Raw genomic sequence first — 13,386 nt, 5'->3', positions numbered from 1 at the left:
TTTCATGACATCTGCCAGTGATATTCAACTTGATTCTGATTCTGATGAAGGATCACAGGCTGAAATGTCTACTGTTTATTCGTCTCCATGGATGCTCCCTGATCTGCTGAGTTTATCCAGTAGGGTGTGGGTGTTGCTTTGGACTTCCAGCATCTGCAGAATCTCTTGTGTTAATATAATATGAGATTTGTTGTTTTGTAGCAGTATGGTGCAAAGACGTCAAACTGCTTAAATTAGAAAGAAAATGGATAGTGAGGTAGTGTTCATGGGTTCATTGGCCATTTATAAATCTGATGGTGGAGGGGAAGAAGCTTTTTCTGAGTGGTTGAGTGCGTGTCTTCAGGCTGCTGTACCTCCTCCCTGATAGCAGCATCGAGAAGAGGGCATGTCCTGGGTGATGGAGGTCCGTAATGATGAACACTGCCTCTTGAGGCACCATCTTTCAAAGGTGTCTTCCATGGTGGGGAGAGCTGTGCCCGTGTTAGAGCTGGCTGAGTTTACAACCCTCTGCAGCCTCCGACGACAGAACTGAAACAGGTCCAGCATCCCAAATGGTCCATGCTGACTAACTCGCCATTGAAGCTAATTCCATTTGTCCCGTGTTTGGCCAACATCTGTCTATCCCACTTATTCATATCTGTATAGAAATGATGTGGGTGTGAGTGCACAAAGATTTATCAGCAAGTTTTTAGGTAACACAAAACTTGGTGTTGTTGGTAGCGAAGAAGGTTATCGAAGGCTAGATTCAAGGGAATCTGGATCACTTAGAGAAGTGGACCAATGAATGACAAGTGGATTTCAATACGGATAACTGTGAGGACGTGTCCAGGGAGGGTAGCACCTCTGGTGTATGAATTGTCATGACCAGTCTGGGGCAGCTCACTCACCTTTGGACCCAGCCCGATACTCAGTGGCAGCGGCCACACCCTGGTACATCCCTACGACAGGCGGTTGTTACCCCAGTGAGATAGGGACTGCCCTAGCGTGCAAAGTCAGCTCTGGTGGACTGGGCGGATGAGGTCTCCAGTGAGATCCAACGGCCAGGAAGGTGGATCTGCAACGCTCCGTGGAGAGCGAAGGGCAGGACAAGGCACAGATGGTCATCCATTGCGACCAAGGAAGTCCCCAGTTTGTGGTGACTACTCATGCCAGTGGACCTGGGCTTCTGAGGTCGAGAGAGTGGAATTGCCCCAGTGCAGTGGTTTTCCCGTGCAGAGACTCTCCCACACAGGTGTCGGATGTGACTCACCAATGTGAGGTGATGCATTTTGGAAAATTACGACATGATTGAATGGCGGGACATGTTTGAGGGACCCGCAATCCTTTTGCTGGGACGAGGTGCTTAGTTACAGGGAAAGATTGAATAGGTTAGGATTTTATTCCCTGGACTGTAGGAGAACAAGGGGAGATTTGGTGGAGGTATACAAAACTATGAGGGGTTTAGATTGGGTAAATGCAGGCAAGCTTATTCCAGGGAGGTTGGGTGAGACTATCTAGAGGTCAGGGATTAAGGGTGAAAGGTGAAATGCTTAAGGGGAAAACGAGGGAAAGCTATTATACTCAGAGGGCGGTGAAGGTGCAAGTGGTGGATGAGGGGTCAATTTCAACATTTAAGAGAAATTAGGATAAGTGTATGGATGGGACGGGTATGGAAGGCCATGGTGTAGATCAATTAGACCAGGCAAATTAATAGATTGGTACAGACCAGCTGGGCCGAAAGACCTATTTCTGTGCAGCAGTGTTCTGTGGCCTCTCGTCAGCTGAGCTGATGCAGCAGGGGGTGACAATGTGTCTGTTTCTCCCAGTATCAGCCACGTCGAACCCATGTCGGAGGGAAGCCCAGCAAATAAAGGACGCGGGAGAGTCCAGGACAAGTCCCTGCTCTGCAAGGGCCCAGAGGAGAGCAGGTGAGTGGGGCGGCCACCGCCCATCAACAGCAACAACCTGCTGAAGCCCCTTCTAAGGGAGGGCAATCTCCGGAGAGACCCGTCCTCACTTTTGGGTGCTGGCGTTTCCCATCCATAGTTCTTTCAGAAGTCAGGAAAGATGCACAAAACTTGCTGCTGCACAATTGTTTAATGAAGTGTTGATAGAACAAGGGAAAGCCTGAGCAAACAGTGGCAGAGAGAGCTAGGTGTAGGGAAAACTAAGATTAAGGTGGCGCTGCCCTGCAATCCGCTATTTTCATACTCCTAGGTAAGGAAAATTCCATTCAAATTTATAGATACGAGTTAGCCGATGAGAAAGCATTTATTCAACTACTCAGTACTGAGAGAAGTTTCCAGAATTATACCAATGTAACCACTAGATCCGGGGTTCCCAACCTGGAGTCTCAGACCCTTCAGTTAGTGATAGGAGTCCATGGCGCAGAAACGGTTGGGAAGCCCTGCTCCAGCGGTGTATTAAACTGTTATGTGCATATGAGAATCACTTAAAATACAAGCAGGTAATTAATTGTTAAACTGCAAAGAAAATAACAATCTAAGAAGTAAACAGTTGGATCCAGTATCAGCGAAAGTGGAGAGCGTTGGAATCTCGGCTGGTCAGGCAGCCTTCGGGGATACTGAAGCAGAGTTTCACATCAAAGACTCCTCACTTCCCAATTTCCCAGATACAAATTACCCTCTCGATCAGGAACTCATCTCCATTTATAAATAGCCCCCCCCCCCAAGAACAAATCTTTGGTCCTGTTCTCTCCCCCCCTCCCTTGTCCCTCCCTCTTTCTTTCCCTTCTCTCTCACTCCTCTCTCTCTCCCCCACCCTCCCCACTCTAACTCTCTCACACCCTCTCACCCTCTCTTCCCCCTCTCCTCACTGTCACCCCAACTCTCTACACCTCTATTTCCCCCTCTCCCTTTCTCCCTCTTCTCCCTCCCTCTCTCACCGTGTCTCCCACTCCCTCCTCTACTTCCCTCTCCCCTTCCCCATCTCTTCCCCCTCTCTCTCTCCTTCCCCCTCTGTTCTTCCTCCTTGCTCCCTCCCCTGGCATCTTCCCATCTCCCCCTTTCTCTACATCTCCCTCTCTACACAACCTCTCTATAAATTCTCTCCCTTTCTCACTCCTTCCCCCCTCTCTCTCACTCTCCCACCCTCTCTCATTCTCTCTCACCCTCACTTACCCTACACCCTATCTCTCCTCCCTCTCCCCCTCTCTGTTTCCTACCCACTCCCAAGTTAATTCTATTGATGCTCCCTGTTGAAAGATCCAAACCTCACCATCACCATGGTAACCTCTAGTCAGTGGAAATTTCCCCATACAGATAATTCCCCATGGTCCAGAGACCGATCAGAATTATAATCAGAATCAGGTTTATTATTAATGAATAAAATGTTGTGAAATTAGTCATTTTGAGGCAGCCGTACAGGGCAAAGACATAAAAACACTAGAAGTTTCAAAACTCAATAAGTCGTGTGAACGAGGAATAGTGGGGTGGCGTTCATGGGTTCATGGACCTTTCAAAATTGGATAGTGGAGAGGAAGAAGCTGTTCCTGAATCCTTGAGTGTGTGTCACTCCTCACTCCTGGTCTCCCCTATTATTCAGGTCTCTCCCCCCTCTCCCCCTCACTCCCGGTCTCCCCTATTACTCAGGTCTCTCCCCCCTCTCCCCCTCACTCCCGGTCTCCCCTATTACTCAGGTCTCTCCCCCCTCTCCCCCTCACTCCCGGTCTCCCCTATTACTCAGGTCTCTCCCCCCTCTCCCCCTCACTCCCGGTCTCCCCTATTTCTCAGGTCTCTCCCCCCTCTCCCCCTCACTCCCGGTCTCCCCTATTTCTCAGGTCTCTCCCCCCTCTCCCCCTCACTCCCGGTCTCCCCTATTACTCAGGTCTCTCCCCCCTCTCCCCCTCACTCCCGGTCTCCCCTATTACTCAGGTCTCTCCCCCCTCTCCCCCTCACTCCCGGTCTCCCCTATTACTCACGTCTCTCCCCCCTCTCCCCCTCACTCCCGGTCTCCCCTATTTCTCAGCTCTCTCCCCCCTCTCCCCCTCACTCCCGGTCTCCCCTATTACTCAGGTCTCTCCCCCCCTCTCCCCCTCACTCCTGGTCTCCCCCATTGATCAGTCTCTCTCTCTCTCTCCCCTCTCACTCCCCTCTCCCCCTCACTCCCTGTCTCCCCATTGCTCAGTCTCTCTCTCTCTCTCTCCCCTCTCACCCCACTCTCCCCTCACTCCCTGTCTCCCCATTGCTCAGTCTCTCTCTCCCTCCTCATTCCCTCCTTTTCACCTCGCTCCTGTCTCCCCCATTGATCAGTCTCTCTCTCTCTCTCTCCCCTCTCACTCCCCTCTCCCCCTCACTCCCTGTCTCCCCATTGCTCAGTCTCTCTCTCTCTCTCCCCTCTCTCCCCCCTCTCCCCCTCACTCCCTGTCTCCCCATTGCTCAGTCTCTCTCCCCTCTCCCCCTCACTCCCTGTCTCCCCATTGCTGTCTCTCTCTCTCTCTCTCCCCTCTCTCCCCCCTCTCCCCCTCACTCCCTGTCTCCACATTGCTCACTCTCTCCCCTCTCCCCCTCACTCCCTGTCTCCCCATTGCTGTCTCTCTCTCTCTCTCTCCCCTCTCTCTCCCCTCTCCCCCTCACTCCCTGTCTCCCCATTGCTCAGTCTCTCTCTCTCTCTCTCCCCTCTCTCCCCCCTCTCCCCCTCACTCCCTGTCTCCCCATTGCTCAGTCTCTCTCCCCTCTCCCCCTCACTCCCTGTCTCCCCATTGCTCAGTCTCTCTCTCTCTCTCCCCTCTCTCCCCCCTCTCCCCCTCACTCCCTGTCTCCCCATTGCTCAGTCTCTCTCCCCTCTCCCCCTCACTCCCTGTCTCCCCATTGCTCAGTCTCTCTCTCTCTCTCCCCTCTCTCCCCCCTCTCCCCCTCACTCCCTGTCTCCCCATTGCTCACTCTCTCTCTCTCTCTCCCCTCTGTCCCCCCTCTCCCCCTCACTCCCTGTCTCCCCATTGCTCACTCTCTCCCCTCTCCCCCTCACTCCCTGTCTCCCCATTGCTCACTCTCTCTCTCTCTCTCCCCTCTGTCCCCCCTCTCCCCCTCACTCCCTGTCTCCCCATTGCTCAGTCTCTCTCCCTGCTCTCTCCACAGGCCCGTCAACTGGAAATCCTTCCTCAAGGAAAGTGCCATCTACGTGCTGGCTGCCCGGCCCAACAGTGCAGCTATTCACCTCCAGCCCCCGGCCTAAACCGGGGGAGCTCGCTCTGAAGGCTGAACCCTCACTCCTTACCTTAACCATTCCCTGAGCCCCTCAACCCTACACTCCCTCACTCACCTCTTCAACCCTTCTCTCAGCTCCTCATCTCCTTACCTAACCCCTCTTCCACCTCATTCCATCCCCAGCTTCACCCTTCCACCACCAATTCACTTACCCACTCTCCCTACTGCTCCCTCAGCCCCTCACCTTTGCCCTTCCTCCCCATCTCCATTCCCTCCGTGCTCCCCTTCCCCTTCCCTACTCCCCATCCTAATTACATTTACTCTCATGATAATCCCTACCCCTCCCTCTCCCACTACTCCACCTCCCCTGCCCCACAATCTCCAACCCTTCATCCTCCCTCACCAACCCTATCCCTTCCCCATTACTCTCCCACACGCACCTTCCCTATCTCCTCCTCACTGGCAGCCCCTCCCAGTTCGCCCCCCCTCCCCACTCCTCTCCTGCCCTGCGTTCCCCACACACTGGCGGTGCAGGGAGGGGACACAAGCGACGGTGGAAAGAGACACTTGTGGTGACCTTTGCCCCTCAACCCTCCGGATATGGGGCTGAGGAGGGAGTGGACAGTCTGAGGTTATTGGCCAGTCATCCTCCCTTTCCTCAGCCTCACTGAACATTACTGCCTCAGTTATTCTGCTGTGAGTCAGTCACAAACTCAATACCTGACATTACAGGGCCTTTTGGGGCAGGTCCCAACTGACAGCACACAGCCCCTCCCTCTGTGAGAAACCCTCAGCATTTATTAACCTGTCTTGATACAGAAGCCCCCCCCCCGCCACCCTCTGCCCACTCACTGATTCCCCCTCCACACCCAATGGACACTCTCCCCCCACCCACTGAATCTCCTCCCACAGCCCACAGACACTCCCCCACCCACTGAATCCCTTCCCACAACCCCATGGACACTCCCCCTCCCACTGAATCCTCTCCCACAACCCCATGGACACTCTCCCCCCACCCACTGAATCCCTTCCCACAACCCCATGGGCACTCTCCCCCCACCCACTGAATCCCTTCCCACACCCCATGGGCACTCCCCCACCCACTGAAACCCCTCACACACCCCACCGACTCTCTCCCCCCACCCACTGAATCCCTTCCCACACCCCATGGGCACTCCCCCACCCACTGAAACCCCTCACACACCCCACCGACTCTCTCCCCCACCCACTGAATCTCCTCACACACCCCACCAACTCTCTCCCCCACCCACTGAATCCCCTCACACACCCCATGGGCACTCCCCAACCCACTGAATCCCCTCACACACCCCACCAACTCTCTCCCCCAGCCACTGAATCCCCTCACACACCCCATGGGCACTCCCCCACCCACTGAATCCCCTCCCACACCCCATGGGCACTCCCCCTCCCACTGAATCCCCTCACACACCCCACCGACTCTCTCCCCCACCCACTGAATCCCCTCACACACCCCACCGACTCTCTCCCCACCCACTGAATCCCCTCACACACCCCACCGACTCTCTCCCCCACCCACTGAATCTAAATCCCTCCTCCACCAGTAACTCCCCAGAAGTGTTATCCTCTGTAATTTTCCCAGGTAATTTTGACCCCCCACCCCCCCAGTATACCTAGCCAGTGAAATAAATCAGGGAATGGTAAAGATTCAATGGGCCAAGTAGCCTCAGTCTCTGCGATTCAAATGCCTGGAGACCCTGGTGCCTTGACGAAGTGTTGGTCCTGCCTTGCGTGCGTTGTGCCACATGTTGTCGTGTAATGACAGTGGTGGGCGAGACTCGGCTGCCAGGTGGCGGGAGCAGTGCCCATGAGCGAGTGTGCTGGAATAGAAAAATACACAAAATGCTGAAGAAACTCAGCAGGTCAGCTGGCATTTGTAGAAATGAATAAACAGTCGACATTTTGGGCTGAGACCCTTCATCGAGACTGGAAAGGGAGGGGGAAGACGCCAGATTAGGAAAGTGGGGGAGGGGGAGGAGTACAAGCTGGCAGGTGACGGGTGAGACCGGGTGAGGAGGTGGGTGGGTGGGTGGGGGAGGGGGATGAAGTAAAAAGCGACAAGTTAAATTTGAGGTTATTGCCTCAGGGGGTTCCTGTGAAGAATTGCTTCTCCGAGATCCATTGTGTTCACGGGGAAGGACGTTGATGCCTGGGATCGAAGGCCTGGCTCTTTGGAATGTGGACGGTTTCTGGGATCATCCCAGTTCATGTTGGAGGGACTTTAATTAAAGAGACGTTGATACCTTTGAGGAGAGAATGATTCCATTGGGGTGATGCAATTTGTACTGTGTTTAATGGGGTTACACATTGCAGAACTTTGTTTAGTTTTAATCTGTTCAGCATGTGAGAGCTGCACTGGGTGGGGGTTCACAGAGATAGAGAGAGGGTCACTAGGTTATACAGTGAGAGGGAAGTTACTGGGTTATACAGTGAGATAGAGAGGCTCACTGGATTGTACAGTGTGCAATGGAGGGGGTCACTATTATATAGTGAGAAAGTGTCACTGGGTTATACAATGAGAGGGGGTTACTGGATTATACAGTGAGGGAGAGAGGGTCACTGGATTATACAGTGAGAGCGAGGGGTCATTGGATTATAAAGTGAGGGGCACTGGATTATAAAGTGGGTGAGGGGTCACTGGGTTATACAGTGAGAGATGTTCACTGGTTTATACAGTGAAAGGGGGCAATAGGTTACAGTGATGGGGAACTGGATTATAGAGTGAGAGGGGGTCACTGGATTATGCCATGAGGGAGAGGCGATCACAGGATTAGACAGTGGGGGTACTGGATTATACAGTGAGTGGGGACTGGGTTAAGGTGGGAGAGAGGGTTGCACTGGGCTATACAGTGAGAGAAAAGGACACTGGGGTCATAAAGTGAGAGAGGGGTTCACTGGGATATATGGTAAGAGAGAGGGTGTCACTTGGTTATACAGTGAGAGAGAGGATCACTGGATTATACAGTGATAGAGAGGGTTACTGTATTATCCAGTTGGGGTGCACTGGTAATACAATGAGAAAAGGGGGACACTGGGTTATATGGTGAAAGAGAAGGGTCACTAGGTTACATAGTGAGAGAGAGGGTCACTGGGTTTTACAGTGAGATAGAGAGTCAATGGGTTATACAGTGAGAGGGTCTTTGGGTCATGCAGCGAGATAAAGGGTCATTGGGTTATACAGTGTGAGAGATGGTTACTGGGTTATCCAGTGAGTGGGAGGGTCATTGGGTTATACAGTGAGAGAGAGAGGGGGGAATCACTGGATTATAGTGAGAGAAGATGACTGGATTATACAGAGAGAAGGTCACCGGATGATACAGTGAGAGAGTGACTGGGTTATAGAGTGAGAGAAAGTCACTGGATTATACAGTGAGAGAAAGTCACCGGGTGATACAGTGAGAGAGAGGTGACTGGGTTATAGAGTGAGAGAGAGGGTCACTGGGTTTTACAGTGAGATAGAGAGTCAATGGGTTATACAGTGAGAGGGTCTTTGGGTCATACAGTGAGATAAAGGGTCATTGGGTTATACAGTGTGAGAAATGGTTACTGGGTTATCCAGTGAGTGGGAGGGTCATTGGGTTATACAGTGAGAGAGAGAGAGGGGGGAATCACTGGATTATAGTGAGAGAAGATGACTGGATTATACAGAGAGAAGGTCACCGGGTGATACAGTGAGAGAGAGGTGACTGGGTTATAGAGTGAGAGAAAGTCACTGGATTATACAGTGAGAGAAAGTCACCAGGTTATACAGTGAGAGAGAGGTGACTGGGTTATAGAGTGAGAAAAAGTCACTGGATTATACAGTGAGAGTAAGTCACCGGGTGATACAGTGAGAGAAGGTCACTGGGTTATACAGTGAGAGAGAGGTGACTGGGTTATAGAGTGAGAGAAAGTCACTGGATTATACAGTGAGAGAAGATCATTGGGTTATACAGTGAGGGAGAGGGAGGGGATCACTGGATTATAGTGAGAGAGAGGTGCAGTGGGTTGTATGGCATGGAGATTTACTGGATCATGTGTGAGGGTGGAGAGCTAGATTAAATCAACCGCATGATTTCCCTAGTTCCCTTTACTAATCATTAGCACAGATATCGAACCCCTGTTGCTATGTGACTATACATTACTGATGAGTGAACTGTTTAAGCCATATGCTCCCATCAAGGGACAAAACTCTAATAAATATATTGAATAGACCGAACACCTTGACTGTGCTGATGTCTCTCACAATGTAGCACTGAGCACACCGAATCATTCAGAATGAGTGCAGAAAGCTGGAGAAAACTAAAGCTCTCCGTTTTGCTGGCAAAGGTAGTGTGGAGAGAGCAGAGGGACTTGGATAGATTAGGAGAATGGGCAAAGCGACGGATGCATTTTGGCAGAAGGAATAAAGCATAAACTATTTTCTAAACAGGGAGAAAATTCAAAAATCTGAGGTGCAGAGGGACTTTTCGTGCAGGATTCCCTAAAGGTCAGCTGCAATGTTACCATTCATTTCGAGAGGACTAGAATATATAAGGCATTGGTCAGACCATACTTGGATTATTGTGAGCAGTTTTGGGCTCCTTGTCCATGGAAGGATGTGCTGGCATTGGAGGCAGTCGAGAGAAGATTCAGAGGAGTGAGTCCAGGAATGAAAGGGCTAACATGTGAGGAGCATTTGATGGTTCTGGTCCTGTACTCACTGGAGTTTAGAAGGATGAATAGGATCTCATTCTAATCTGTTGAACATTGAAAGACCTTGATATAGTGGAGGTGGAGAAGATGTTTTGTACAGTGAGGGAGTCTAGGACCAGAGGGAACAGCCTCAGTATAGAGGAACGTCCAGTAAGAACAGAGAAGAGGGGGAATTTCTTTAGCCAAAGGGTGGTGAAACTGTCTCTATGCTCTATGGTCTCCCACCATAAGGGATTTGTTAGGGCAGGACCTTACTGAGAGAGATTTCCTCTGAATCTAGCTCACTTAAAACAGAGAAATTGCTGTCTAAAGATTAAAGGTTAGCTAACTAGTGGCGTAATGGCATCTGTAATGGACTTGAAGGCAAGTGGTCCCAGGTTCTAATTTAGTTGCCTCCTTGCACAGTTTCCATCTGTGCAGGGTTGAGTGTTGGGCTAGCAACTTGTCCTCATGTAAAACAGACAAATGGTAAAGAAATGCCAAGGTTGCCACCCGATGCATCACAAGGCGCGGCGAGGAACGATGACGACAAAGATAAAGGCTAACTTAATTTGTCACATTCCATTGAAACACAGTGAAATGCATCAATGTCCAGCACAGTCTGGGAGAAGCCCACAAGTGTTGCCGTGTTTCCAGCATGCCGACAGCTTACCGACTGACCCTAACTTGTACGTCTTTGGACCATGGGAGGAGTCCAGAGCACCCGGAGGAAACCCATGCGCTCATGGGAGAATGTAAAAACTCCTTGCAGACAGCAGCAGGAATTGAACCCCTATTGCTGGCGCTGCACTTTTCTATCTTCTGTCCAGTGGGGGGAGGAGATGGAGGAGGGAGAATGCTGGGGTGAATGGGGGTCTTGGATTACGCTGGCTGCTTCACTGAGGCAGCGGAAGTGTAAACTGAGTCCGAGGAAGAGAGGCTAGCCTCTGTGATGTGCCGATCTGCCCCCCTCACTTTCGGCAGTTCCTTGCCATGTAGGATAGTTGGACAGGCTGGGTCGATTCTATTGAGCGTGGAAAATGAAGCTTAGGAGAGGATGCAGAAGAAGTTCACGAGGATGTTGCCTGAATCAGAGATCTTGTGCTTTAACCGAGGTTGTTTTCTCAGGAGCAGCGGAGGCTGAGGGGAGATCTGATGGAGGTTTATAAGACTATCAGAGGCATTGGTAGAGCGGACAGACAGGATGTTCCTCCCAGGGTTGAAATGTCTGATACCAGAGGGAGTGCATTTAAAATGAGGGGATAATTTCGAAGGAGATGTGAGGGTCAAGTTCCTCACACAGAGAGTGGTGGGTGTCTGGAATGCACTGCCTGGGGAAGGTGACAGAGGCAAATACATTAGAGACATTTAGATAGGCACAGGGATGTGAGGAAAATGGAGGGATATGGACATTGTGCAGGCAGAAGTTAGTCATTTGATAACTAATTCAATTGGATTGACACAACAGTGGGCTGAAGGACCAGTTCCTGTGCTGTACAGTTCTGTGTTCTAAAAGCTGCATAAAATCATGAGTGAGAAGGATAGGGCGATGGGGTGTATCCACGAGGTCTTTTCCGCGGAGTTGGAGAATCGAGAACGTGAAGGCACAGGTTTAAGGTGAAAGGGAAGAGACTTCACCTCCCATGTACTGAGGGTGATCAGTGTATGGAATAAGGAAGTGGTTGAGGTAGGTACATTAATGACGTTTAAAGGACAGATAGGAAAGCTTTAGAGAGATACAGGTCAAATGTGGGCTGCCCTCAGGACACCCTTGTGTGTGCTAGTTGTCAACACATTTTCACTGCATGCAAAGTACACTTCAGTCTTGAAATGGGACTATCAGATGTACATCTTGATCAGCATGCATGAATCGGGCCGAATGGCCTGCATCCATCCTGTATGACTCTAAGACTGAGGGGCAGCAGGAGTTGCGGTAGGCAAGGGTTAAAGACAACACCCAGGCAAGGACAGTCTGGGGCAGTGTGTGATTAATCCAGCCAAGTGAGGCCTCTGAAGTGAGACCTTTTCTAGAAAGATCTTTGAAGACCATAGCTTCTCTTTGCACAGTAGGGGGCACCAAAGACAGGCGAGATAGGAGAATAACAGAAGGATGTGAAGCACACAGGGACATTTGCTGTAGTTTCTATTGACTTAAACACCAGTATTGTGAATGGTGATTGATTGTGCAAATAACAAATTCAAACGTACACAATTTACCAAATGGTCAATATCATAACTGATGAACTAATTCTGTATAAAATAACAGTTTCTGTCCTGGTTCAGAACAGTGTGATGACTGGGCCATGCTGCTCAAAGTTCAAAGTTCGGAGTAAATTTATTATCAAAGTACATCCGTGTAAGTCACCACATACAACCCTGAGGTTCATCTTCTTGCAGGCATTTGCAGCAAATAACAGAAACACAATAGGATCAATGAAAGACTGTACCCAGCAGAACAGGCACCAAGTGTGCCCAAGACAACGAACTGTACAAGCACAAAAAGAAAAAAATAAATTAATTAATAAATAAAAAATAAATATCGAGAACATGAGATGATGAGTCCTTGAGAGTGAATCCATAGGTTGTGGGAACAGTTCAGCGTTGGGGCAAGTGAAGTTATCCCTTCTGGTTCAAGAACCTGATGGTTGAGGGGTCATAACAGTTCCTGAACCTGGTGATGTGAGGCCTGAGGCTCCTGTACCTCCTTCCCGATGGTAAAGGGTTAATAACAGTTCCTGAACCTGGTGATGTGGGGCCTGAGGCTCCTATACCTCCTTCCCGATGGTAAAGGGTTAATAACAGTTCCTGAACCTGGTAATGTGAGGCCTGAGGCTCCTGTACCTCCTTCCCGATGGTAAAGGGGTAATAACTGTTCCCGAACCTGGTGGTGTGAGGCCTGAGGCTCCTGTACCTCCTTCCCGATGGTAAAGGGGTAATAGCTGTTCCCGAACCTGGTGGTGTGAGGCCTGAGGCTCCTGTACCTCCTTCCCGATGGTAAAGGGGTAATAGCTGTTCCCGAACCTGGTGGTGTGAGGCCTGAGGCTCCTGTACCTCCTTCCCAATGGTAAAGGGGTAATAACTGTTCCCGAACCTGGTGGTGTGAGGCCTGAGGCTCCTGTACCTCCTTCCCAATGGTAAAGGGGTAATAACTGTTCCCAAACCTGGTGGTGTGAGGCCTGAGGCTCCTGTACCTCCTTCCCAATGGTAAAGGGGTAATAACTGTTCCCGAACCTGGTGGTGTGCTCTGAGTTCAGTTGATCAGTGACAACAGGGATATTTTGTGGCTGTGTTGGCACAAGGTCTCCAGTTTGAAGGTGCAGTCAAAATGCAGGACACAGCATTGTTATGCTCCATAAATCCATCACATTTTCCTGACGTTTGTCACTCTAGTGCATTGAACAGCAGTAATATGTTAAAGAGACCAGCAACATTTAGTCTGGTGATGTGCAAACATGGCACTGTACAGGGCTGTCAGAGTCATAGAGCACGAAGGTACAGAAACAGACCCTTCAGCCCATCTAGTCTGTGCCGAACTGTTATTCTGCCTAGT

The 13,386-nt window shown here is 50.6% G+C and overlaps 1 protein-coding gene across 2 annotated transcripts in view; it reads left to right on the top strand.

Moving 5' to 3' along the window:
* Positions 1-7,142, top strand: part of phf24 (PHD finger protein 24) — a 64,737-nt gene extending 57,595 nt beyond the window's left edge. For both annotated transcript variants that reach the window (XM_059973814.1, XM_059973816.1), the window contains exons 7-8: positions 1,806-1,907; positions 5,076-7,142. In XM_059973814.1, the coding sequence (XP_059829797.1) occupies positions 1,806-1,907; positions 5,076-5,172 (199 nt within the window). In that variant the 3' untranslated portion in view covers positions 5,173-7,142. The remainder of the gene's footprint in view (positions 1-1,805; positions 1,908-5,075) is intronic.
* Positions 7,143-13,386: the final 6,244 nt, after the last annotated feature.

This window comes from Hypanus sabinus, chromosome 7 (genome assembly GCF_030144855.1).
Source record: "Hypanus sabinus isolate sHypSab1 chromosome 7, sHypSab1.hap1, whole genome shotgun sequence".
Classification (NCBI taxonomy): domain Eukaryota; kingdom Metazoa; phylum Chordata; class Chondrichthyes; order Myliobatiformes; family Dasyatidae; genus Hypanus; species Hypanus sabinus.
The sequence above is the reverse complement of the archived record's forward strand: the minus strand, read 5'-3'. Positions and strand labels throughout refer to the sequence as shown.